Source organism: Tenrec ecaudatus, chromosome 14 (genome assembly GCF_050624435.1).
Source record: "Tenrec ecaudatus isolate mTenEca1 chromosome 14, mTenEca1.hap1, whole genome shotgun sequence".
Lineage (NCBI taxonomy): Eukaryota > Metazoa > Chordata > Mammalia > Afrosoricida > Tenrecidae > Tenrec > Tenrec ecaudatus.
This window is the reverse complement of record NC_134543.1, coordinates 96,715,198-96,741,301: the sequence shown is the minus strand read 5'-3', so window position 1 is coordinate 96,741,301 and position 26,104 is coordinate 96,715,198. Positions and strand designations below refer to the sequence as shown.

The 26,104-nt window shown below is 46.6% G+C and overlaps 1 protein-coding gene and 1 non-coding gene across 2 annotated transcripts in view; both read left to right on the top strand.

The window, feature by feature from the left end:
• Positions 1–26,104, top strand: part of FSIP1 (fibrous sheath interacting protein 1) — a 214,249-nt gene that overhangs the window by 183,341 nt on the left and 4,804 nt on the right. Inside the window, exon 11 of the mRNA XM_075531244.1 lies at positions 21,505–22,018. Within this exon, the coding sequence (XP_075387359.1) occupies positions 21,505–22,018 (514 nt within the window). The remainder of the gene's footprint in view (positions 1–21,504; positions 22,019–26,104) is intronic.
• On the top strand, positions 25,930–25,990 carry LOC142427046 (U7 small nuclear RNA). The gene has a single exon (XR_012779882.1). It is a non-coding gene; the product is annotated as a U7 small nuclear RNA (small nuclear RNA).

Below are 26,104 nucleotides of genomic sequence, written 5' to 3'. Positions count from 1 at the left end.
GGTCAGGGGGATGGATGGTTCCCAGCTTCTCCACGACGTTGCTTGGTGAAACCCAGGAGAGCTTGTACTCCGGTGTTCGTCTTTTTCTTCTTCGCTCTTTCACTATACGGCATCCCTCTCCCCCATAAAAGCCAAATACCCACAAATAAAGGGACATTTGGCAACACTCTCTTTTTTTCTGTTAGCACGCCGTGTTTCCAATTTTGGTTCAAATCAGCAGCTCTCTTCTTTTGCTGTAATGACGGTGCCCAGTTGTATAAAGATACTAATCTTTACTCTGCATGGAGTTCCCCGCCACTATTTGGGAGGTTCTGCTTGGGCTTGTGAATCTTTGTAGGATTGAGCGTTTACCTCTCCCCGTACAGCCTAAGTTGTCCCTACATTCTGTTTTCCACTGCTTTTGCCACAAGACACGGGCTAGAGCTAGCTTGTCAGGCACCCTTATTTTGCACTATCAGGGAGAGAGGAGCATGCCACTGGGTGTCAGCCACGGCGGGGGAGAAGCACCAGGGTCCCAAGGCAACCGTGGCAGCAGTTCCAGCAGTGGCACCCTGTCGTGCGTGGGTGGCGATAACACCGGTGTGCTCGGTGCCAGTGGCAGTAGCTCTAGCCGTGCTGACTTGTGCAGTATGATGCTGCTCGTGGCTGGATAGCCCCCTATGGCTCCCTTCTTTAGTTTACGTCAGACTACCCTACATGGGTTTATTAATTCCATCTCTTCTAAAAGTACCCAGTCTCTGTTTTCATTACTTCTGTGATCAGCATCCGAGAACTTTGATTGATACAGAATTTGACACCAGGGAATGGGGGAAACCGAGATCAGTTCTCTGGCTTAGTTGGAACTCAAAATGGTAAAAAATGCAGCTGAATCAGGGAAGAGCCTCTGGTATCCCCTAAAAATCATTCAGTGATAAATCAGCAAACAAGGCATCTATCCACTTCTAGAATGAAGGGCTCATTAAAGGAAGGGAACCAAGTGAAGTCTTCGGTTTGAGTTCAGATTCTGAAATTTTCTTCTCTAAGCAAGCTAGGAATTTGCTGTCCCTTTAAACCTTTCATTGTGCATTGAGTGAAGATTTACAGAGCACATCAGTTTTCCATCCAGCAATTCATACATATTTTGTCTCATGTCATTGATTGCAATCCCTGCAAGGTAAATTTCTTTATCCCACTTTTCCCCTGTGTTCGAAAACTAGGGACTGTCAGTGTTTGCATTAAAAGAATCTCTTCTGATGATGCCTGATACCTGCTCCCTTTGACAGCTCGTGGTCACACAGGCTGGTGTGTTCTTCCATGTGGGCTTTGTTGCTTCTGAACTAGATGGCTGCTTATTTATCCAGTCACATTTGTCCTCAGCGATCATATCATGGAGGTGTGCATCCAATGATATGATTTTTTGTTCTTTGATGCCTGATAACTGATCCCTTCGGGACCACGTGATCACACAGGCTCGTGTGTTCTTCCATGTGGGCTTTGTTGCTTCTGAGCTAGATGGCCGCTTGTTTATCTTCGAGCCTTTAAGACCCCAGATGCTATATCTTTTGATAGCCGGACACCATCAGCTTTCTTCACCGCATTTGCTATGTGCTTTATACAATTGATGTATGTATACGTATGGATTGTGATAAGAGTTGTATGAGCCCCTAATAAAATGATTAAAACAAAACAACAACAACAACTAAAGAATCTCTTCTATTTTGTGATGTAAGGGTTGAGAAGGTCAAAAGCCAAATAGTGTCATGCTGGTTGCCAAGTTAGTGGTATTTGAATTCATAGACTAGCCAGAACTCTTTGGTTGAAGTGACTATTTAGAGAGAAAGAGGGAGACCTTGAGAGTGAGAACAGGGGACAAGGAAGGACGGGTGAATGTAGGGTCCCCCAGTCTCCTACCTCTATCAAGCCACTCTTGCCAGCTGAAGCAGACCCATGCTCTTCTCCAGGAAGGCCATTCCTGTCTTGAGTGAACTGTCTGCCGTCTGAAGGAGGAGCTGGACAAGGATAAGTCCCTTCTCCTTATGCCCCACGATCAAGACGATTGCCGTCAGGTTCATAATACAACTTAACTTGGGCCCCAGCAAACCTCAAAAGCCAATGGCAGACTCAAACCTCCTTTGCCGCAGGGTTATATGATCTTTCTTTTGCCACAATTTTGTCCACAGTGTTGTTGACGGTCACGCAGGACACCATGCTACCGTAATAGATTGTGTCATCATCCTGATAAGACCTAGAGAGCAAGCCCTGTGAATGTCTTGGTGTCAGAATCATGTACAGTAGCAGGGAAAGGGAAATCGAGACAGTTGTGTGGCGTCCACATGGTAGTGAAGCTTTAGTCTTGTATCCATCCTTCCTTGCATGATAAGTTCACTGCATTCTAAACCCATTGCCATTGAGTCAATCCTGACTCACAGTGACCCTGTAGGACAAAGTGTACAATTGTCACTTTCGGTGTCTGGGAAGTCAATCTGTATGGGAGCAGATAGCCTCATCTTTTTCCTTAGGGGTGGCTGGTTTGTTAGAACTGCTGACCTTGCAGGTAGCAGTCTGACATGGAACCATACTCTACCACTTGGCTTCTTCACAGTACTGTAGATACTTTATTTGGCTGGAAGATATACCCCTGAAAAGATATGCTATATTTGAAAAAGAAAATGAGGGAAGGTAAAGGTGGCTTGGTTCTGGGCCCTAAAATGGACCTGCTGGATGAACTAAAGTAGAAAGTTGCCATTGGAAAAGGGCAGACAGCCAGCCTTGGAAATAGGCAGTTGAATATACAACGGGCTTTTTTTTCCTTTTTCTTTCTCCGGACTTTTATTGGGGGCTCTTGTAGCTCTTACCACAATCCATACATTCATCCAGTGTGTCAAGCACATTTGCACATATGCTGCCATCATCAGTTTCAAAGCACTTTCTTCCCACTTGAGCCCCTGATATCAGCTCCCCATTTCTTCTCTCTCCTCCCCCGCCCACTCTCCCTCCCTCCCTCACGAAGCCTTGATACATTAATGATTTATTATTTTTATATCTTACATCATCCTTCACTGCCCCTCACCCATTTTTCCATTATTCGTCCCCCTGGGAGGGGTTTGTAGATTGATCCTCGTGATCCATTTCTCCTTTCTCCCCCTACTCTCCCCTAGTCCCTCTGGTATCTCTACTCTCCTTGTTGGTCCTGAGGGGCTTATCTATCCTGGATTCCCTGTGTTGTGGGCTCTTATCTGTATCACTGTGCATGTTCTGGTCTAATCTGATTTGTAAGGTAGAATTAAGATCATAATAGTGGGGTGAAGGAAGCACCAAAGAGCTAGAGGAAAGTTGTGTGTTTCATTGGTGCCTAACTGGCTCATCTCTTCCCTGTGATCCCTCTGTGAGGGGATGTCCAATTGTCTACAGATGGGCATTGGGTCTCCACTCCATGCCCCCACCCCTCACATTGGGTATGATTTTATTCTGGGTCTTAGATGCCTGATACGAGGGACTTTTTAAAAGTTTGTGGACAGATAGAATAAAAAGATAATGGAATTATCCATGAATTTTTGACCCCCTATCCCCCCACTGTGAGTCAAAAGAGGAGAGGTCCAAACAAGGAGATATACATTTGGGTGTCATCAGCGTGTAGGTGCAAGACATCATCAATGTCATAGGAACAGAGAAGAGAAGAGATCCAAAGCTGGACTTCTGGCGAATACCCCAAGGCCCCGAAGTTGAGGAAATGAGGAAGAACTGATGAAGGAAAGAAAAGGAGAGCAGCCAGCGAAGAAAGGAGAGACCAGGAGAGCGAACAGCGTCTGGAGACCAGGTGAAGAGAGGTGGCCTGAGAATTGACAGCTGCTTTAGAAGTGTGTCTAGGAGCCCTGGGGCTGCTAACCTCAAGGTCAGTAGTTCAGATCCAGTAGCTGTGCCTGGGGAGAGAAATGAGGCTTTTTGCTGCAGGAAAGGTTTATAGCCTTGGAAATCCACGAACGAGGGCAGGTCTATGTCCTATAGGGTCACCACTGATGACAATGAGTTTGCCTTGCTTTTAGTTAGAAATGAGGATGGAATGGTGGGATGATGGGGCTTTAATTCTGCTTGAAGTGGGTTTAAGTGAGGGATTTGGTGACACAGTCAGGCCAACTCTTCCAGAAATTTTCTCATTAAGAAAGTGAGCCGAGTAGAGTGGCAGGAGGAGAGAGCCAGGTGGTCAACAAGGGCTTCTTCTTGGGATGGGGAAGTTACAACCCGTTTGGATGCTCCATTCTTAGCAATAATCCAGCCAAGAGGACAAGCATGATGACCGCCCCTCTCCCTACCGCTGCTTTTAATGATCTGGCAAGCCAGGCATTTTGTTTTACTGGTTAAACAAGTGCTTGGGTTTAAGAAGACGTTGAGGGATATTTTTGGTTTAAGTTTTAAAGATGACCTCAGGAAAAGTAATTTTAGGGGTTCATTCAGACTTCATGGCTCTATGTTCATCTCTCTGTTTAAAAAATACTCTTATTGGGGGCTCTCACAGCTCTTATAACAATCCATACATTCATCCAGTCTATCAAGCACATTTGCACATATGCCGCCATCATCAGTTTCAAAGCAGTCTCTTCCCATTTGAGCCCCTGATATCAGCTCCTCATTTCTTTCCCCTCCCTTCCTCACCAACCCTTGATAAGTTATAGATTATTATTTCCATATCTTACATAGTATAGATTAAGTTATAGATTATTATTATATAGATAAATTATGGATTATTATTTCCATATCTTACATTGTCCCTCACCCACTTTTCCATTATTTGTCCCCCTGGGAGGGGGTTATAGATTGATCCTTGTGATCGATTCCCCATTTCTCCTCCCACCCTCCCCTAATCCTCCTGGTATTTCCACTCTAATTGTTGGTCCTGAGTGGTTTATCTATCCTGGATTCTGGGTGTTTCCAGCTCTTATTTCTACCCGTGTACATGCTCTGGTCTAGCCAGATTTGTAAGGTGGTCTAGCCAGATTTGTAAGGTAGAATTGAGGTCATGATAGTGGGGTGAGGGAAGCACCAAAGAGCTAGAGGAAAGTTGTGTGTTAAATCAGTGCCTGACTGGCTCATGAGAGGATGCCCAATTGTCTACAGTTGGGTCTCCACTCCATGCCCCGCCCCCTCCCATTCACATTGGGTATGATTTTATTCTGGGTCTTAGATGCCTGACACCTGATCCCATTGACACCTCATGATCACACAGGCTGGTGTGTTTCTTCCATGTGGGCTTTATTGCTTCTCAGCTAGAGGGCCACTTGTTTACCATCAAGCCTTTAAGACTCCAGATGATATATCTTTTGATAGCCAGGCACCATCAGTTTCCTTCACCACATTTGCTTATGCACCCACTTTATCTTCAGGGATCGTGTTGGGAAGGTGGACCTCTCTCTCTCTTAATCTGATTTTAAGTAACTGTTAAAATCAAGAAGTTTGGGGTCCATGAGAATTTGAAATTCTGTTCTGTGGGTTCTCCTTTTTGATCAGGATTTGTCTGTGGAATTTTTGATGTGAATGTTCAGTAATAGCAACTGGTTACCATTCAGGTCTTGTGGTAGTTGGTCATGGATGCAATTAACTTCACATTCCATATCCTTATTCTATTCATGATGTGCCTTCTTTCTTTGTTGCTCCAGGGGAACAGAGACCAATTGTGCCTTGGATGACTGCAAGTTGTTAAGACCTCAGGTAGTTTTTGAGGAATTAAGAGGTACAATAGAAATAATAACCATGTTACTAGGCCCATTACCTGGAATGTCTGTAGGATCATTGCTCTAAACCTCCAAACCAAGAAACCAAATTCATTACTGATTTTGAATGCAGAAAACAGCCTCCAGATCCGTTGCCATCAGTTTGATTCCAACTCACAATCAGCCTTTGGAAGTTTCCGAGGCTGCCAGTCTTGATGAGAGCAGATAGCCTCCTCAGTGTCCTCTGAGTGGTGGGTTTTCAGGCCAGTGCGTGCCCTTACCCAGCAAAAGGAGAAGGGCAGAGGGGCACCGAAATAAAAGGCCTCCTGTAGTCAGCAAACCTCGGCCCTGTGTTCGTCTTGTGCCAGTGCTGTGCTAGTGCTGAGGTAGCGCCCAGGAGGACCTGGTCCCAGCCCTCGAGCAACTTATCACCTGGCAGGGAAGGCAGCCACAGAGGGTACCAGGATGGCATCAGTTGGGAGTCCAAGTTGGAGGGTTTCTTCTCTTTTAAAAACTCATTGAATTGGGGGCTCTTACAGCTCTTAGAACATTCCACACATCAATTGTATCAAGGGTATTTGTACATATTGTGCCATCATCTCTTTCTAAACATCTGCTTTCTGTTTGAGCCCTTGGTATCAGCTCCTCTTTTTGCCCTCCCTCCCCTCACCCCTCCCACCTTTGGGACCCCTTAATAAATTATAAATTATTATTGTATTCATATCTTACATCAACCGCTGTCTCCCTTCACCTGAGTTTCTGTTGTTCATCCCCCTGTGTGGGGGCTGGGGGGTGGAATTTTGCAGAGATCATTGAGATCAGTTCCCCCCTTCCTCCCCTCACCCCCTGTTTTCCCCCTACCCTTCTGGTATCGCTACTCCCATTTGTATTCCTCCGGGGTTAATCTGACCTGGATTCCATGTGTCCTGAGCGCTTATCTGTACCAGTGAACAGCTCCAATCTAGCCAGAACTTTTGATATTGGGGGGTGAGGAAGCCTCAAAGAACTGGAGGAATATTGTGTGTTTCATCAGTGCTATACTGCACCCTGGTTGACTCATCCCTTCCTGTGACCCTTCTGTGACCCTACAGATGGGTCTGGGGTTTCTGCTTCCTTCATACTCAACAATTTTTTTTGTGTTTGGTTTGTTTTGGTTCTTTTGGTGCCTTTTACCTGATTGTGGTGTGCGTCTTCCATGTGGACCTATTTAACTTCAAGCCTTTGAGACCCCAGACACTGTATCTTTTGATAGTCGAGCACCCTCAGCTTTCTTCACCACATTAGTTTATGCACTCATTTATTTTATTATTTTGCTTTTTAATTAAAAAATCATTTTATTGGGGGCTCATACGACTCCTATCACAATCCATACATACATCAATTGTATAAAGCACATTTGTACATTCATTGCCCTCATCGTTCTCAAAACATTTGCTCTCCATGTCGGCCCCTGGCATCAGCTCCTCATTTCCTCCCCTCCCTCCCCGCTCTCCACACCCTCATGAATCCTTGGTAATTGATAAATTATTATTTTGTCATATCTTACTCTGTCCAATGTCTCCTTTCACCCACTTTTCTGTTGTCTGTTCCCCAGGGAGGAGGTTATATGTAGATCCTCGTAATCGGTTCCTCCTCTCTACCCCACCCTCCCTTCATCCTCCCATTATCACCATGCTCACCACTGGTCCTGAAGGGATCACCCATCCTGGATTCCCAGTGTTTCCAGTTCCTATCTATACCATTGTACATCTGGTTTAGTATTAAGGTAGCAGATGGACATTGGGCCTCCACTCAAGTACTCCCTTAGTGTAAGAACACTTTGTTCTACTAAACTGGCATTCCATGATGTTCACCTTCCTGACACGTTCGCTGAAGACAAAGTGGGTGCATAAGCAAATGTGGTGAAGAAAGCTGACGGAGCCGGGCTATCAAAAGATATAGAGTCTAGGGTCTTAAACAACAAAGCCCACATGGAAGAAGCACAGCAGCCTATGTGATCACAAAGTACTGAAGGGATTAATTATCAGGCATCAAAGCACAAAAAATCATATCATTGTGAATGAGGGGGAGTACAGAGTGGGGACCCAAAGCCCATCTGTAGGCAACTGAACATCCCTTTACGGTGGGATTGTGGGGAGGAGATGAGCCAGTTAGGGTGCAGTGTAGCAACAATGAAACATATGACTTTCCTCTAGTTCCTAAATGCTTCCTCACCCCCCTCCCCCACTATCATTATCCCAATTCTACCTTATGCACCCATTTTGTCTTCAGTGATTGTGTCGGGAGGGTGAGGGTCCCAGAATGCCAGGTTGTTAGAACAAAGTGTTCTTACCTTGAGGGAGGGCTTGAGCAGAGGCCCAAAGTCCGCCCACTTCCTCATTGTATTAGCATATGAATGTATACACATTGGCCATTATCTCTATTTTCATTAATGAATATATTTACATAAGTGTACACCTATGTTTATACCTCTATCCAAGGCTTTGCTTCCTAGATCTTTCCTGTTTCCTTTTACTTTCCTCCTGCCCCACCATCACGCTCGCCCTTCTTCTGCCTCTTAATAATTCCTCTCAGATTGCTGTTGCTCCAACACCACCGGGATCCCTGCATCCTCCTCATTGTTGCTTTTAATTCCCTAGTTGTTCCCCTGTCTGTGGTGTTGGTTGCTCCCCGCTCCTCCCCCTACCCCCCAGTTCCTCCTCCCCACAGGCACCTCCGAAACCTTCGGTCCCATTGCTTTCTCCTCGGGCTTACTTCCCATGCCTATCTTATATATGGTAGGCAAAGCAACAATAACAGAGACAAAACAAAAACTAAATACTGAATAAAAAGAGAAAAGAAAGAAAAAAAACTGGCTAACCACCCCTCCAAAACAAACAAAAAACCAACAGCAACAACAATGCAAAAAGGAAAAATCATACATAATTACAGGTCTGTCCACTGACCTTTAGGACCATCTCCCCACCAGTCCTGGGGAGTTCCGGGAACTGCCCCTGCTAGCCTGGTCTATTTTGGGGGATCCTCAGGGGCTTTGTGGCTTTGGTTTGCTACCATTGCTGATCTGTTATGTTTCCATCTTGGTTTACCACATTGTGGGGGGTGGTCAGACCGGACTCACTCCCTACTGTGTGTCCCCAGGATTGCCCTCTGTCACGGTGTACTCCAGCAAGGAGTCGTCATGTCTCCAGCTGATGACCGCCCTCCAGTCCTCTCTGTGCCTTAGCAGCTCCGTGCAGGGATGTCATCCTCAGGGCTTGGTGTGGCAGTATGGGGTCTAGTCTCTCTCTCTCGTTTTCTTTCTTGGTTTGTTTCTGTATGGGTGGGGCAGGCTGGCCCCTCTCCCCAACCTGTAGGTTACTGAGTTGGAGGTTTTGCAGAGAATGATTGCCACTCCCTGGGGAGGGCCTCTTGTTCACACTCTGAACCAGTTATGGAGTGAAAACTTGCTTGGCTGAATAACCTGTTCAGCCTTAAAATGGGGTGTGCAATGGCCTCATCATGGTACAAGGCTGCCACAAGGATTCCCCCTCTGGAAAATGAACCACAATTAACTCTTTCAACACCTATTTGAAGGCATTTAGAAATATGGGAGAAAGACTGGGCTTTCTACTCCTGTCCACAATTACTGTCTCGGAAACCCACAGGGACTGCTGTGAGTCCACGTGGGCTCGATGGCGGTGGGAGCAATACGTCCTTTCCTGGTCTAGCACTCCATTAGTACTGCACGTGGTACCAAGATATTTAATTTCCTTGAGCCTTGCGTTTTTAATCTGCTCAATGGAGCAAATGGTTTTCCAATTCCCTCCATCGACTAGGTAGAAGAATTAAATGGACTATTTGTAAATGCTCCTAGAACCCAGTGGATACTTGAAGGCCATCAACTGACTAATAACCAGAGTTGGCCTGGACATCTGGATGAAGAGGGAGGGTAATGACAAGAATCATCTCTCTCATAGCCTCTTTCACTGTGTGAAAGGGGTAATTTAACCCTCTTGTGACCCGTGGGACATATATCACCCACCAACATTTTCAACATCTCCAGGTTTCTCAGGAAATGACTGTTCCAGCTGCAGCCCATTTTGCTGCCTGGCAGGGTCACATATAACTGTATGAATCTGATCAAAGAGGCCTCACCCCACTAACCCTACCCCCAGAGTCTACTTGGGGCACGTGTGCCCCACATAATGGTTATCTAAATCCACTTTACATCAGAAGCAACCGCCCCACCCCCACTGAGTTCAGCCTGCCGTCCATCTCAGAAAACATGTGGCATCAACAAAAACCTTGATGCCCCAAATAATTTGGTTGTGGGAGGATTAAGGCAGCACAGGCATCAAGCTATTTAGATCCTTCTGAATTTGGATCCAGCTCACGCAAGGTCTCTTCTGTTGGCCTGTTTGTTTTCTAGAGACACCAACTCCTGCAGCGTGGGTCCCAGCAAAACACGGAGTGCGTTGTTCACAGCGCATGCTCTTTGTTCTCAGCAGGAGCGTGATTTCACGTTCGATTGGCAAATGTAAGAGGACAGTTCACCGAGCAGCAATATTCATAGCGAGCGGCATGTTTGTGGAACGCCGCCGGCCTTTGTGCACCACACACAGTGTACATAGGTAATCGGACGTTTCAGATACATGTCTATACAGAACAAAGCTTCAGGAGCGCTTGCTGAGCCCTGGGAAATGCTATACAGTTGCCCACTTGGTACCAGATAAACCGCTCCTTGATGGACAGTCAAACGTGCATTTAACGCCATGGCGCTAGATTTGGCCGCAAGAGGATAATAAGAGCTGATGAGACTTGATGCTGAGATAAGAGGAGGTGAGGCCCAACTCCTGTCCCGGGGGCTTGGAGGGGTGCTGAAAGTTATACCTCTGGAAAGACCTATGCCCCTCCAGCCATGGGGTTGGCATTCTCCGTCTCAGACTCACCCCTTGCTGAAGTCATTTTGCTTTGCAGAGGCTCCCATCAGGCGCTGGTTTGTTCCCTTCTCGGGGCTGGGGTGGGTGGTTATCCATGGCCCACATTGTTTTGTTTCAGGCGTGAGGACAGAGGAGACATGGCTCGGGATAGGCTAGGTTTTGACCTGGGGGTGATAGGACATTTGAACAGGCTTGTTTGAAGAGGATGTGCTTAGGCGGAGGGGCAAAGGAAGAGGACAGAGGGAGGAGGGAAGACTGGGGAAGGAGCGCCCAGGGTGTCTGAGTATGTGCGGATCCATTTCACCGACCCCCGGTGTTTCCTAAGGCTCGCCTTGAGTACCGACATTAATTATCGTGAGCATTTAGAGACCAGCCCCTGGCCGGAGGAGACTGCCAGTTACCACCAGGCCTCAGAACAGAGCTGTGCTCCACACACCTTCCAGTGCGGACTTTTCAGAAGTGGGCCGCCAGGCCTTTCTTCAGAGGGGCCCTGGGTTGACTTGTTTGGGTTCGCTGAGCGTGTTAGCCATTTTGGACCACCCAGCGGACTGAGGATGAGGTCATGTCCTCTCCTTCCTATGGGGATGGTAGAGAGTCACCTTCCATCTTGGTCTCTGTGTGCCTGGAAGAAGGGAGCCCCGTGTGTGAGCTCCACAGCATGCCGTGCCAGGTGTGAGATGTATCCGGGAACCTCTGTTCCTGATATCCCGAGAGCCCCTCGAGGAGAAGGGCCATTTGAACTTGGAATGGGCAGACTTCGGCTGAGAACTTTCTGAGTTATCCTGCTCACACTCCCCTCGGCCATTCCATCTGTCACTGCTGCTCTCGGCGTCTCAAACGGTCGTTGCTATGGGTGGCCTGGCCTGACGTTGCCTGAAAGCCTGCCTCCTCTGTATCGCGCCTGGAGTTAGCAAGCTTCCTCTGCCGCCTGCAGATTGCTAGCTGTTCCGAGAGTCAGCTAGTTGCTCGTATTCTTGTTTTACAGACTAGAAACCTCAGACTTTGAGGTTTCATCCCACGGCCGGGGCGTGGACGCGCTGGGATCGAGTCGAAATGTCTGACTTCTACTCTGTCCTCTTGTTAAGGGGGTTTCCTCTCTCCCCATTTCGGGGTTCCCGTTCTTTTAAAATGGGAGCGTTTAAGCCTCGGGGCTGTTTATTTGGGGACCGTCACCGGCTGGAGGGTCAATGGAGGAGGAGCACACCTCGGAGAGAAGGTGCTGGAGACACGTGAGAGATGTTGGAGAGCGAGCAGCCTGTGGACAAATCCTGTTGTCTTTTAACCCCATCTTTCCAAAGACTTTCTGAAGCCCCCTCACATGCTTCCCTGGCTCCCCCGATCTTCACGTGGGCGATGATACGTTACAGGATGTCCCTGCTCAACTCCTGCGAGGCCCGAGGCCTGGCTCCATCCGCTACCCTGTCAGAGTGGAAGCAGGCCTTGCGGTCTTCACAGTGGCCCTGTCTCCGGACTTGTAACTCTCTCCAGTTTCTCTAGCCACTCAAGCCGACTCCAAGCCGGCTTCCTCTCCCTGCCACCATTCGTAATTTCCCTTCGCCTTTGCTGCCTCCCAGGCCTCCGGGGGTGTCTCCTTCCATCCTGCTCCTTTGCACGGTACTCCGCCACTCATGCCAGGCCCAGTGACCTGGAAGCACCTCTTCTTCGCCTGCCTAGCTCTGCAGGCAGAGCCTTGCTGGCCGGTTTGCAGGGGCTGGGGTAGTGCTCCTGGCCCTGTGCTCACAGGCCCACCAGGGACAGCTCCAACTGCAGGAGCTGGAAGCTGCTGCTTCCTGTGAATGTCTCAGCAGAACACGAGCTTGAGGCAAGTTAGGAGTTGTGCTTCTCACCGAAAGGTCAGCAGTACAAACCCAACTGCCACTCCGTGGGAGAAAGCTGAGGCTTTCTGCTCCCATCAATATTTACAGCCTTAGAAACCCACAGGGGCAGGTCACCTCTGTCTGCTGGGTCACCGTGATTTGCAATCAACTGCATGACGAAGAGTGCAACCGGTCTGGATAACACTCTCGGGGGACCAGAAGCAGGGGAAAGGGGAGTGAGACCCCCCAAAAAGGGGTGAGATTCGGATTTTCAGTCTGGCCACTGCTTGCTAATTAACATGGTAGCGAGTTGCTTGATCTTGTGGGGTATCTTCAGAGAGAGATTTTGTGGCAGACTGTACTTTAAGGGAGTCCACCCATGGGTAGAAAGGGAGGGGCATTGATTCACTGGCTCTCTGAGGTCCAAGTTCGTTGCCCCCTCTCCACCCCATCCCCGCTCCACCCTGGCATAAATTCTCCTCTCTCTGTTTTGCACAGCTTAGAAGGGAGTGGTCAGCTGGCCATCAGGCGAGCCTTTTAGAGGTTCACACCTCAGCTAAGAGGCAAAAGGTGCATAAAGGGCCCGTGGGTGAGACGAGGGACGGTGGCAGTGGCAGTGGCATTGGTAGTCATACCCAGATCCAGGCCCAGGCTGCCCAGCCCGACGGCAGACGCGCTGCTAAAGTGTGAGGCCTCCGGGCACGGGAGTGTTGTACGTTCTGCGCAGCCCGCCTCTGGGCTTGTCACTGCTTGGAAAGTTCTGGAGCAGGCAGAGCAACATGGCGCTTCCTCATCGACGTCCCTGAGTCGGGCATCGCCCGGAGGACTCTCTAGGAAGTGGTGAGGGTCTCGCTAAGTGTCCTCTCCGACTTGGCGGTGGGTCCAGATAATGCTGCCACCGTGAGCTGCTCGTCATGCCCAGAGGTCATGTCCTCTCTGATTGTGAGGTCCTGCAAGGTCCCGGAAGTGTTTAAAGAGCTCCAAGGTCTTCACTTTGACTCATCTCCCAGCTGGCTTCTTACGAAAACAGCAGGAAGAGGCATGACCTGAATTCTTTCTTTTTTTTTTTTTAATTTATTTAATTATTTTTTTTTACATTTTATTAGGGGCTCATACAACTCTTATCACAATCCGTACATATACATACATCAGTTGTATAAAGCACATTTGTACATTCTTTGCCCTAATCATTTTCAAAGCATTTGCTCTCCACTTAAGCCCTTTGCATCAGGTCCTCTTTTTTTCCCCCTCCCTCCCCGCTCCCCGCTCCCTCATGAGCCGTTAATAATTTATGGGTTGTTATTTTGTCATATTTTGCCCTATCCGGAGTCTTACCCCTCCCCCCCCTACTCTGCCATCCGTCTCCCAGGGAGGAGGTCACATGTGGATCCTTGTAATCAGTTCCCCCTTTCCAACCCACTCACCTTCCACTCTCCCAGCATCGCCCCTCACACCCCTGGTCCTGAAGGTATCATCTACCCTGGATTCCCTGTGCCTCCAGCTCCCATATGCACCAGTGAACAACCTCTGCCCTATCCAGTCCTGCAAGGTAGAATTCAGATCATGGTAGTTGGGGGGAGGAAGCATCCAGGATCTGGGGGAAAGCTGTATTCTTTATCGGTACTACATCGCACCCTGACTGACTCATCTCCTCTCCTAAACCCCTCTGTGAGGGGATCTCCAGTGGCCAACAAATAGGCTTTGGGTCTCCACTCTGCGCTTCCCCCTTCATTCACTATGGTGTGTGTGTATATATATATGATGATACCTTATACCTGGCATGACGTGAACTCTTGATCAGGCCTTGAAAGAGCCGATGGCCCGCATGACTTCTGGCCGTGTCCAGCTGGTCTCTGAAGAGTGAAAGGAGACCTCTCCCGACTGACAGTGAGGAGGACCTCTACTCAGTGAACCGTTCCCCTGGCTACGGGGCTACTACCAGGGTCTTGTTTAGGAGCGGGGGTTGTAATGGTTCTCAAAGCGTCATTCTCCAACCCCAGACTGTTGTCCCCGAGTCAATTCTGAGCGCCCCCGTATAGGTTTCCAAAGCTCGATATTTCTACAGATGGCCTCAGCTTTCTCCCTTGAAGTGGCTGGTGGCTGCGAACCTTTAGCCTTGTGGTTAGCAGTCTTTTGAATACTCAGCACTCCCACAAGGGCTCCAAAAGTGACATCACCCACCTACCCATGGATGCGAAGTCGATTCCACTCAGAGTGTCTCCATATAGGCTTTCTGAGGCTAGAAATCTATTTTTAGGTGGGGGGGATAGCCTCCTCTTTCTCTTGAGAAGGAGCTGGTGGGTTTGAAATGCCAACCTTTTGGTTAGCTGTCCAAGGCTCACCCAACAGTGTCACCCAGGACTCCTTAAAAGTGATGTTAGCTCCCTGAATATACCTCCTGAGGTTTCTTGTGGGTATTAGAGCTCTGTATCTCCAGCAATCTCCTGGCCCAGCCTCACTCACTGAGTAGATCTGGGGCAGGGCCCAGGCTCCTTCCCACTTCAGAGCTGCCCCTCGCGGCTCCCGGGAAAGGAAGCGGTGGGCAGCTCACCATTTCGGTAACTTTCTCAGAACACAGTGACCCTGACCAAGCGAACTTGCGGTCTCTCCTGCTCGGAAAGAGAAACTGCTGGCTGCTCTGCTCATTCATATATATACTCATTCATATATATATATATTTTTTTTTTCTCATACTGCAAAAGAAAATCAGAGTCTCTTTTCTCTAGTTACCCTGCTAGAAGCCTGCTAGGAAATTTGGTTAACTCTCCTCTGACCACATCCGTGCCCTTTGATAATGTCACCAACTAATTGTAGGGATTGAGAATCCTACTTCCTACCTACTGGGATCTTGCTATACCGGAGCTCTCTCTCTGCCAGCACGAAGCAGAGAGCCAGGGCTCCTGCTGCCATGGGGGCTAGCTCCCCCACTTGGACCATCGGGGAGAACCACCACCACAAGTGGCTCAGGGACAGAGCAGTCTTCCATCACGCAACCCTTCCAGGGCCTGCCTCATCCAGCTGGCCAGGGAAGATAGGTGCTCTGGACTAGGGTGCTGTGTGATTCTGCTAGGTTACCTTGGTGAGCCAGGTCCCACCTACAAGCGGGCTTCCAGTACCACCACAGTGCCCACAACTGCGCGCCTTGACCAACTGACTCCCTCTGACTTGGGGAGCGACTCACTGTCGTGTTTATCGCCTTGCCTCAGCCCTCGATCCTGTTTGACACCGTTTCTCTGGCAATGACCTTTGCTTCCCCTTTGGCACCGGTTCTGATTCTCTGCTGGCCACACAGCCTCTGATTATTCTGGTTAAAGATTGTGCACATCTGCCCTGGCCTCCAAGAACCTTTGTCCCCAGTGTGGCCTCCTGAGGTCAATGCCCCCCATGCTGCTGTTTACGTAATTGGGGTAGGCTGCATGTGAGAGCGGGAAGAGGGAGAAGGAGGCCAGAGGGGAAGGAAAAGTAGCCCGCTTCTTCTATGGATCACCGTGCCACTGCTGCGAACACTAAAATGAGCACCAGCTCTCTGATCCCATGGTCTTTAGGCTTGTTATTTCTTTTTGGAGAAGGACACAGAGGCCAGAGTCCACTATTGGTGGGCACTGGGCTCCTCAGGTCAGGGAGAATGGAGACGGCTTATGCTACAAAGACGAGCGGAGGTTGTGAGACAGCAGAGGCCAGTAGAGCTCAAATCCAGCTGCTTAGCAGAGAGAGGACTTTATTGTAAATCATGAGTTAAGAGACCACACATCCTCAGGAAGAGAGTGATGCAGCATGTGACTTTTGCTCAGGGTAGCTCGCTAGCTCCAGACCTCTGAAGACTCAGCCGTACTTCCTTTACTGCTGGCCGGCCTCTATGGGATGACCTACAGACCATGAGATCCTATGGAAGCTGCCCCACCACCCTCTTCTGTTTTGGAGATAAGGGCTGCTATACCTCTTGGCCCAAAACCCTTGAGTGAAATAAGCTTCTGCCAAGTTCTTGGCAGCAGCGGTTGCCACGCAGAGTTGTAAACTCCTATTTTGGTAATTAAGCAAAGGGTGAAATGCTTTCTAGTGGCTTATTTTGAACTCGATGTCATGGAACATTATTTACATTCGAACCCCTATCATGAATCATCTAGGGCACTCTGCTTTTTCACCCTTTCTCGCTTGAGATAACGATATTGGCTTCTGAGGGTAAGTCTTCCTGAACGTAGTTGGGAGAAAAACAAACAAAAGCAACCGGATAGAAACTAACCTCAAAGGGTAAGATTGCCTCTGCTGGCACGCACTGGTACAACTTTCTGATAATTGGCACCAGAGGCACAGTCCTGATTGCCCTGTCGTCAGGTCCACTGCCCAAATAGCTGGAGGGTTTTATGGCCAGGGAAAGTCCAGTTCTACAGGATAGGAGGGAAGCAGGGATGGGAGTGAGGTAATCCGTAGCCTGTGCTCCATCTCCAGCAATTACAAGCTGTACTTCTCACCCGATTTAGCACTCAAACCAAACAGACATTTATCTGGGTGGAGAAGCAAACACTGGACACTCTAGAGATGAAACTGGGACTGCCGTTTTTATCCCTGAAATGAGCAGAAAGAAGACACTGTAAACTAGTGTCACACACCGAGCTAGCCTGGCTATTGAAGTCTAAAATTAAATGAAATACATTGTAGGAAAAATGTTTTCTCTCTAAGAAAATGGACAGAAAAGTAAGCATCGGTTGGGAAAAGGATTGTTGGAGAGTGGCAGGGGAAGGGAGCGCATGGACAGTGGGAAGTAGGTGGCCCAAGGCTTCTGGAGCCACCCTCCCTGGCCCACCACTCACTACTGTGTGGCCTTGGCCAGATGACTTGATTTCACAGTGCCTTGATTATTTTTGGTCCATAGCTGTGAAATGGCAATAACTATTATACCTATCCTCAAGTTTGTTGTGAAGATGAAGGGGCCACCTACATGAAACATATGTGGACTTGTGTTTGGCCAAGAGTAGGTGCTTAGCAAATGTAACTGTCTTTGTTCTGTAAATCTTCCCCAGCAAGGTGGTGGCCACCACATGGGGCAGCACGGGAAAAACACCACCAGTGGACTCTGTTTTCTCTCTGGTGAGTGAATCCAGTCCTCTCAGAGTCTAATTGATGACAGGGGTGTCTATTTAACTTAAAAAAAAAAAAGCAACCCATAAGAGGGCTACTTACTAAATGAAGATGGGAAGAGAAGGACTTTCATATAAGGAGAGAGAATAAATTGGGCTCTATCTGGACTGGTGTGAATAATGACCAGCTTATGAAATATTGCAAAATTAAAACCGACATGGAAGATGAATCTCTTGAGGTAAGTACAGAAGAGTACTTGCCTATGCTTACCCAGTGAGGGTTTGAGTTAGAGAGTTCATTAGCGCAGGGGTTTCCAGAACAATTTAGATGACATGTATGAATGATGACCCTTAATTTGATCCACGCTAGGACAGGATGCTTGTGATAGAGCTCTATGGGGCCCAGTGTCACATTCGCAAATAACTTGCCCTAATGGGGTAAGGAGACGAAGCCAGGCTGTGGTCAGAGACTATTTCTCTATAAATAAACTATTCTGATAAATGACCTAAACATATCTTCTAAGATATAACCTTGAATCATAAGAGTTCTAGTATGCTATTGTGAGCTTTTTCACATTCTGGAAAAAGAAATTCAATTGCATGCCTATTTTGTATTTGTGATATTTTATTTTTCTTCTTAAAGAAGCCTGCCTCCTCCTCCAATTCTAGTGATAATTGCTAGGCTTCCTGAAACTGAGATTAGCTTCTGATGCCCAAAGATATTATAAATTGGTAACTTAAATAATTTCAAATATTAAAAATTAAAATGTTTATATTCATTTGTATTAAAATGGAATACACTTGAAATAACTTATTTTTATGTTTTATTTTAAACATACTTAAATTTTGTCACAGTAACTAAAGAAAAAGTTGTATTAAGATATATATATATATATACACAATGGCCTCTTCCCTCAAACCTCTCCACCCCTTAGTCTTACTTTCCAGAGCCAAGCATCATCCATCACTTTAGCAATCTTTCACTCACTGTTTATCTCTGTATTGTTTCCTAATAGCTTGCTTCCTGACGTGATGAGTTTAGAATTATGTATTGACTTCTTGTCATGGTAGCTTTGGATTTAGCTTTGTAAATCAAATCCTTTTCTGCCTCCCCTCATTTTTCTAAAGTAGCTGAATCACAAAATGTGTTTTCCTCAGTCATCTGCAGTGACCTTATGATCTAAACTATGTAAATATTATTCACAGCAGAAACAAATCATACCCCGTGGTATCCTTTTTAGTATAACTTGTTTTTGCAGTTCAGTTTACGGGTGGAACAGGTCAGGCAGGGCACAGTGCTAGCAAGACCTCCATGAATGCAGAGCCCACCACTTATCCAAGAAGCCATGATTGGGGATGTATTTGATTCCACAACCATCTGGTATGAGGTGCTTCTCAGCCACCATGCCATCAAACTCGTCAGTGTGAAACTTGGTAAAGCCCCACTTCTTGGAAGTGTGGATCTTGGAGAGTCCAGGGAACTTGAACTTGGCCCTATATAAGGTCTCCATCACATGCTCCTGTTTGAAGGGCGTTGAGGACAGGCATGAAAAGTTGGCCGCAGGGCTTTAAGGCTTTCCAGAGGTCTCTCGCATCCCAGTCTGGAGCCTAGATCAGGGATCGCATTAAGGATCTAAAGCAGTAGTTCTCAACCTGTGGGTTGTGACCCCCTTGGGGATTGAACGACCTTTCACAGGGATTGCCTTAGACCATTGGAAAACACATAATTATTTCATAATGTATAATTACACATTGTTTTGTGATTAATCAGTATGCTTTAATTATGTTTATGGTCAATTTATAATAATGAATATACATCCTGCATATCAGATATTACATGATGATTCATAACAGTAGCAAAATTACATTTATGAAGTAGCAATGAAAATAATTTTATGTTTGGAGGTCACCACCACATAAGGAACTGTATCACGGGGTCACGACATTAGGAAGGTTGAGAGCCACTGCTCCAGAGGGACATGAAAGGACGGGACTTGACGATGTACTGAGACTTCTTTTGTTTCTTCAAAAGAAAAAATGAGGGAGATACTGTCAACCCCCCAAACAGCTGAGGTTTGAAAAATGTTTCCCTGAATAGAATTGCAGATTCAACAAATGTATTAAGTGTCATGGAGAGTGCTTTGAAGGTGATAAGGTTGTTTTGTGAAAAAACTTAAATACAGAGCTTTGGGAAAAAAATTCCGGTTTTGGGGGTACTCCTATACAAAAAAAGGGTAGTCATGGGAAGAGCGAGGCAGATGTTGGAGTCATGCCCCCATAAGGCAACGAATGCCAAGGACAGCAGCAGCCCGCAGAAACTCAAATAAACAACACGACACCCAGAAGGAATCTTTCTCGAGTACTCAGAGGGTGCGTCGGCCTACACCCCCTTGAGTTTGGACTTCCAGCCCTCAAACCATGAAAGAATAAAATCCCACTGTTTCAAGTTAAAAAAAAAAGATTGTATGTTGATTGAAGGTTTACAGAGCAAGTAAGTGTTGCGCTCAACAATGCATGCACATCTTGGTTCACATGTTAAGGGCAATCCCCACAGTGAAACATCACTTGTACTTCCTCCCTGCGTTGTTTCCTGTTCCCATCCCTCCTCCTGTCTTCACTCATCCTGCCTTCTGAGCTTCGTTCTTGGACAAATGTTGCCTTTTTGATCTCAAAAGGGTGCTTATTATAATGAGTGCATATATCCCTAGGGTTTCCAGTAATTTCATTATATAGACTATTTAGTAATTTGTTTTTACTGCAGACCTTCAAAGTAGGACAATATATGTAAATACATACCTTTTTACTTTGCTGACATAGAAATTGTGAATGATATTCATGATTAACTTTTCTTAGGGCGATTTCTTGTTTCTAGCTAATTCTCTGCAAAGGTTTCTATTTTTCTATGTAAATCTGGAACAACTTGATGATCAAGGAGAGACTGTTTTTCTCCCAATGCATTTCATTATATTTAAATTCCATACTTTTTTGAGATTGCTGCAATTTAAATGGCATGCCATTCAGTTGAGTTTGTGTAGAACATCGGTCAGCACTTTGATTTCATTTGTTTTATCTATTTAGGAAGACTGCTGGGAGAAAGAATGACCCACCCTGATCACTGGAAAGTAAGACTAAGGGGTGGAGAGGTTTGAGGGAAGAGGCCGTTGTATATATATATATATATATATATATATATATATATATATATATATATATATATATATATATATAAATACAACTTTTTCTTTAGTTACTGTGACAAAATTTAAGTACATTTAAAATAAAGTATAAAAATAAGTTATTTCAAGTGTATTCCATTTTAATACAAATGAATATAAAAGTGTGAACAAATCTTCCTCCCAGAATGCACTGCTCCTGGAATGCCCCTGGCCTCTGCCTAAACCTGTAGCTTTGGAGCAATTACACATCTCAGGACACACTGCCCTCCACCCTTCCTTTTCCATCGTCAGCAGTATTGTCCACTGCAAGTTGTGGACAGACAGAGGCAGGGGTGGCTTGCCCTGTTTGCATGGCGTCAGGGAACTGAGGAATGGGTGAGGACAGAGAAACGCCTATGGGCTCTTCCGACAAGATTCTTGGTTACTTATCAAAAAGGACGTTCCCATTTCCCTGCTTGATGTCCCACGACTTTTAAAAACAAAGGTCGTTTCCTAGCATCTTCACTTCAGTGCAAGTGACTTCTCTTCCATGTACCGAGAGGGTGCTGGTGGTCGACTTGTGCACCGTTTCTCTCCCATCGATGCTGTGGTACTCGTCTCCGGAGTTTCATGGGTGTCCTTGAGCCTAAACTGATTTCGCAGGGCTGCTGTGCACTTGCACTTGCCCTGCCTTTTGGATGTGGTACAAGGAATGGTTTTCTCTTTTGGATGTTTTACGTCAGGGGGTTCCTGGCCCTCTTGCTTATGCTGCACGATTGAAGGCTTACAAAACCAAACCAACAAGATTGCTTATGCAGTTAATTGACAGTAACACTTTCGGTTTGTCTCATCAGTTACCGCCAGCGTCACTTCTCTCTGAGGACGAGCTAAGGTCTCTTCTGGAGGAGTGCATGCGCCGGCAAAGATCCATGGTTAGACTACCATCTTCAGAAGGTGAAAGCAGAGGCTTGGAGGAGGCAGCACCGGGGCTCCCCCAGCTTCCTGACTCGGTCCTCTGTGAGTCCCGGGGCGGACCAGCACCGGACTCCAACAAGACCGAGGGAGAAGATGCAACTTCCCTGGAGAAGGCAGGGGGGCAGACACCCAGAGGCTACTATCTGACCAAAGCCTTGGCTGGCCATTACAAGGCAGATGCTCTTGTCGACGAAGCAGAGATTATGAAACGCCTCCCACTGGCCACAGGCGAAGGGATGAGCGACACACAAGATTACTTTATGGCAAAAGCTCTTGGCATTGGAAGACTGAAAAGGCCCTCTTTCCTGGATGGGCCACTGTGTGCCACCAATGGGAACCTTTCATCAGAAGAGCTACACTTGAATCTCAGCTCTCCAGTGAAACCCCAAACAGGTGAGGCTTGGAGAATATTGGTGTTTCATTCTTATGGAGTATCTCAATATAAAGATACTATACTCGATAGTACCTTAGGCTAGGGTATAGGGACTTCAAATAATTCATAAAAAAATGGTATGAAAAGATAATGGAGTTTTCCAGTGTCTATTTGAAGTCTCCCGGTCCACTGTAACTCACCAGGTGGTGCCAGTATGCATGTGCACAGAAGACCCTGTGCATCCATGTTCTTGTGGGAACAAAGCTGAGATTAACACTCGCATGAAACACGCTACTCCTGATAGTAATTCATTCTCTCATCTAGAAAACAATGCTGGTTTCAGAGGAAAAGAATGTACTAGTCTGAACGGAGATGGAGACCTTGAATAGATTTGCTTAGCATTCAGCTTCCAGCCATCAGAATACATTTTTAAGATGCCATGTATAATTGGGGTTATGCAGACTTCTTGTCTCAGCCCGTTTCAGAAACTCGCCCTCACTCTTCCCATGTGGCCCTGAGAGGCCTACTGTCTGGTTCAATCACACTCCCAGGGAGGATTGGGCCTCCTCAGTTCTTCACAAAGCTTCCAGGTAGCTGGGAACAGCCACCAGCTACGTCTCCCTGAGCCAAAGACGAAGGTAGTCCATGCCTGGGCATGGCCTCAGGTCCCACTTCGCCTGCAGTGGTGAGGAAGAGGAAGAGCCTTTCCGGGAGAAAGAAAACATTTCCGATTGTTGTCAGTTGGCCTTTTTCCTGATTCCATGTTTGTTTCAATGCCGTAATTCTTTGACTGATTTCCAGAGTTGAAACTTGGTCCCACTACTTTCTGGGTCTGTTCTGGGGTGACAGGAGCGTGTGGTAACTTATGCCGCATCATTGACCACTTTTGAACTATTTGGGCTTTAGGAGATCAAGAAATGGAGTAGCATCCCTCTCTTCCCCAATGAGAGGGAGATGGAGTCTGACAAACGGAGATCAGGGAAGTCAGCTTTATCACCGATGAAGTGTAGAGCATGGGAGAAGTCATCTGAGTGTGCAGTCAAGTGAAGCTCCCCCTCCTGTGTCCCCCCAAATAAACTCACCTTCCCAGTAAGTCACTGCCCTGGAGTCGGTGCTGACTCATGGTGACTCTACTGGGCCCCGCACAGCTGACTCTGTGAGTGTCTGAGACTGTAACTCTTCATGGGAATAGAAAGGCCGCTCTTTCTCCCACGGACAGTTTTGAACTGCCAGCCTCGCAGTTAGCAACCCAGGGAGTGCCTAGCCACTAGGAAACCAGGGCACTGAGCCAAGGTGAAAACCCTTAGGCTTTTCCTGTGGAGACCTGTCCATGTGAGATCTACAGCACGAGGAGCAAAGAATGCATCCTACCTGCAGGGAGGCTGACTCCGAAGAGGAAGGGACTGAACTGAGCATGCCCAGATCCTACTCCTAAATACATCAGTCAGCTACCTGTTTCTTCCTCAGAGGAGAGAGTTGGGTGAGGCAGAATGAGGTCAGGGATGTTTCTCCATTGTAAATGCCACCCGTAGGGGGATGTGAGGAGGGAGGGGAATAAGTGTTGCCGTCAGGTCACACTTTATCTTGGAGATGCTGAATACACTGGCCTATCAGAAACAAGAGAATTTGATTTGTGTAGTATTTTTTCTTATGCTGCATTGCTTTGTAGGCAATCAAAACAGCAACAGAACAAAGGATCTATGCATGTAGAGCCAAACCCAAGCCTCTGGCAATAGAGTCGATTCCAATTCATAATGTCCCAATATAGGGTCTCTACTTTAAATCCTCATGGGAGCAGACAGCCTCATCTTTCTCTTGTGGAGTGGCTAATGAGTTTGAACCACTGACCTTGTGGTTAGCAGCCACAGCACCGAGCCCACAGCACCACCAAGGCTCCTTATGCACGTATAACATTCTCCTTTTCCCACAAATCATTTAAGCTTGGCGATCCTAGAAATTCATATAAGAAAAATGAAAATAGAATAACAAAAATCAAACAAATAGGGTGGGGCCAAAAAGGGACTTGAAGTCAGTCACATAGTCAAAGAGTGCAGACTATCCTAATTCAAGGGCAGCAAAGTCGCCACCAGAACGAAACTGCTAAAATCTGTAACACATGTAGCAGCGAGTGCTATAGGGTTGTTTATAATACCCCTACATGAAAACCATTGTTGTTGCTATGTGTCCTGGAGCTGGCTTGGACTCACAGCGACCTGATGTCCAACAGAACAAAACGGGTCCCTGCCTGCCCCAGCCTCACAATTGTTGCTGTACTTGACCCAAATCTCCCAACGTATTCAGCGCTGTCCCGGCCTCGGCACTGAACGCCCCACATCCTCAACTCGGTCTCCGTCTGTCTTCCTGTTGCCTTCTCTTTTGGTGTGTCTCAAATATTCCTCTGCCTTGATCTCTTAAAGGCCTGCTGTCATTGGGCCTATAGGGCCTACTTGAATCAACTAGAATGATTTCTTCATCTCAAGATCTGTAATTATACATACAAAGATCCTTTTCCCAAATAAGGTCAAAGCCATAGATTCTAGGCATTAGGATTCGGGCATATCTTTTGAGGGGCGATCTGCTCTCTAAGATAATACAACCCAGTGTTTTTTCTTTTAAGTCATATTCGGAGAGTCATGCATCCATCACAATACATTTTACGCTCTTTTCTTTTTGTCCTAAAGAAAACTTGTACCCCGTGCTGTGGATTTCCCTAGACTGAGCCGCTCATACACCACGTGGCCTTCTGTGACTCCTTAGCATGATGTTTTCAAAGTTACGTACGCGAGAGCATGCATCAGTTCTTCACTCGTCTTACTGAGACGTCTGAATGGGATCTCATTATTTGTACTGTGTTAGTCTGAGCAGACTAGAGGAACACATTCATAGAGACACTCATATGTGTATAAGAAAGATTTATATATAAGAGCAATTGAACATTGAAAAAACATCCCAGTCTAATCCAGATAAAGTCTGTAAGTCTGATATTAGCCCATATTTCCGATATCGATCTATAAAGTCCTCTTCAGACTCACAAAACACATGCAATGATGCTGAATGTAGATCACAGGCCAGTGAGTAGGAAGTCTTTGGATCCTGTGGCATTGGAAACATCTCAGTGCTGGCAGGGGTCTCTGAATTAGGGTAGGTCCACGTGTCTTGTCAGCTACTATGTCTCCCAGGGTGTGTCAGAGACAGAAGTGTCTCCCACCTCCAAGGAGGAAGTACCGGATTTCCCAGAATTCTCAGGAGAAGGCCATGCCCACCTAGAGGTCTCATTGGCTATCTCCAGATTGACAGGCTAGGCTCCATCCCTACACTTTAATCCTCAAATTGACACCAGATTGGGTGACTACCACACTCAGATGGACACTTGGGTCGCCTCCACTTTTTAAATCTGTGCACACGTTTTTGCGTGGTCACGTGTTTTCATTTCTCTTACACTTGGGTCCAGAAGTCGGATCTCTGGGTCTGTAGCCATTTTTTGAAAACCACTGGTTTGTTTTCAAAAAAGGTGGTATCCTTTCCTATTCTGACCAGCAGTGTGCTGAGGGCTCATTTCTCTTTATCGTCTTTTTTGATCTAATTCTGTTGTCAACGCGGACTTTTCTGAGAACCCTTTTTAGTAGGTTAGGGAAATATTTCTGTTTCACTTTGGCGAGTGTTATATTCCCACCCTAAATGGAATATGTACGTTTCATTTCACTTTACTCCCTAGAGTCATAGTAAAAAGCAATAATAATTTCAATTTCTGCCTTTAAATCTATAACCATTTTGGCTTTCAAAACCCCAAAATGTCTTTCTTGATTGTAAGATCTCCCAGGGCAAATGCCTTATTTTGCACTGCTTCCTATAAACTTGTGTGCAGATGAAGGTAGCTGCTCGATCCAGCCGAAATGAGAGGGTGATTATTGTCTTAGGGATAAAAAGGTCTAAGTGTAACAGCTCTTTTAGAATTTGTCTAGCAGGTTTTCTGGTTTTCCCGGAAAACCCCCACACACCAGTAAAACAGTTATTTAACAATAAAAATAAATAAATAAAAAGGTCTAATGTTTCTATAAGCTGAACTATTTTCTTAATGACATACCCATTTTTTGTTGTCTAATAAT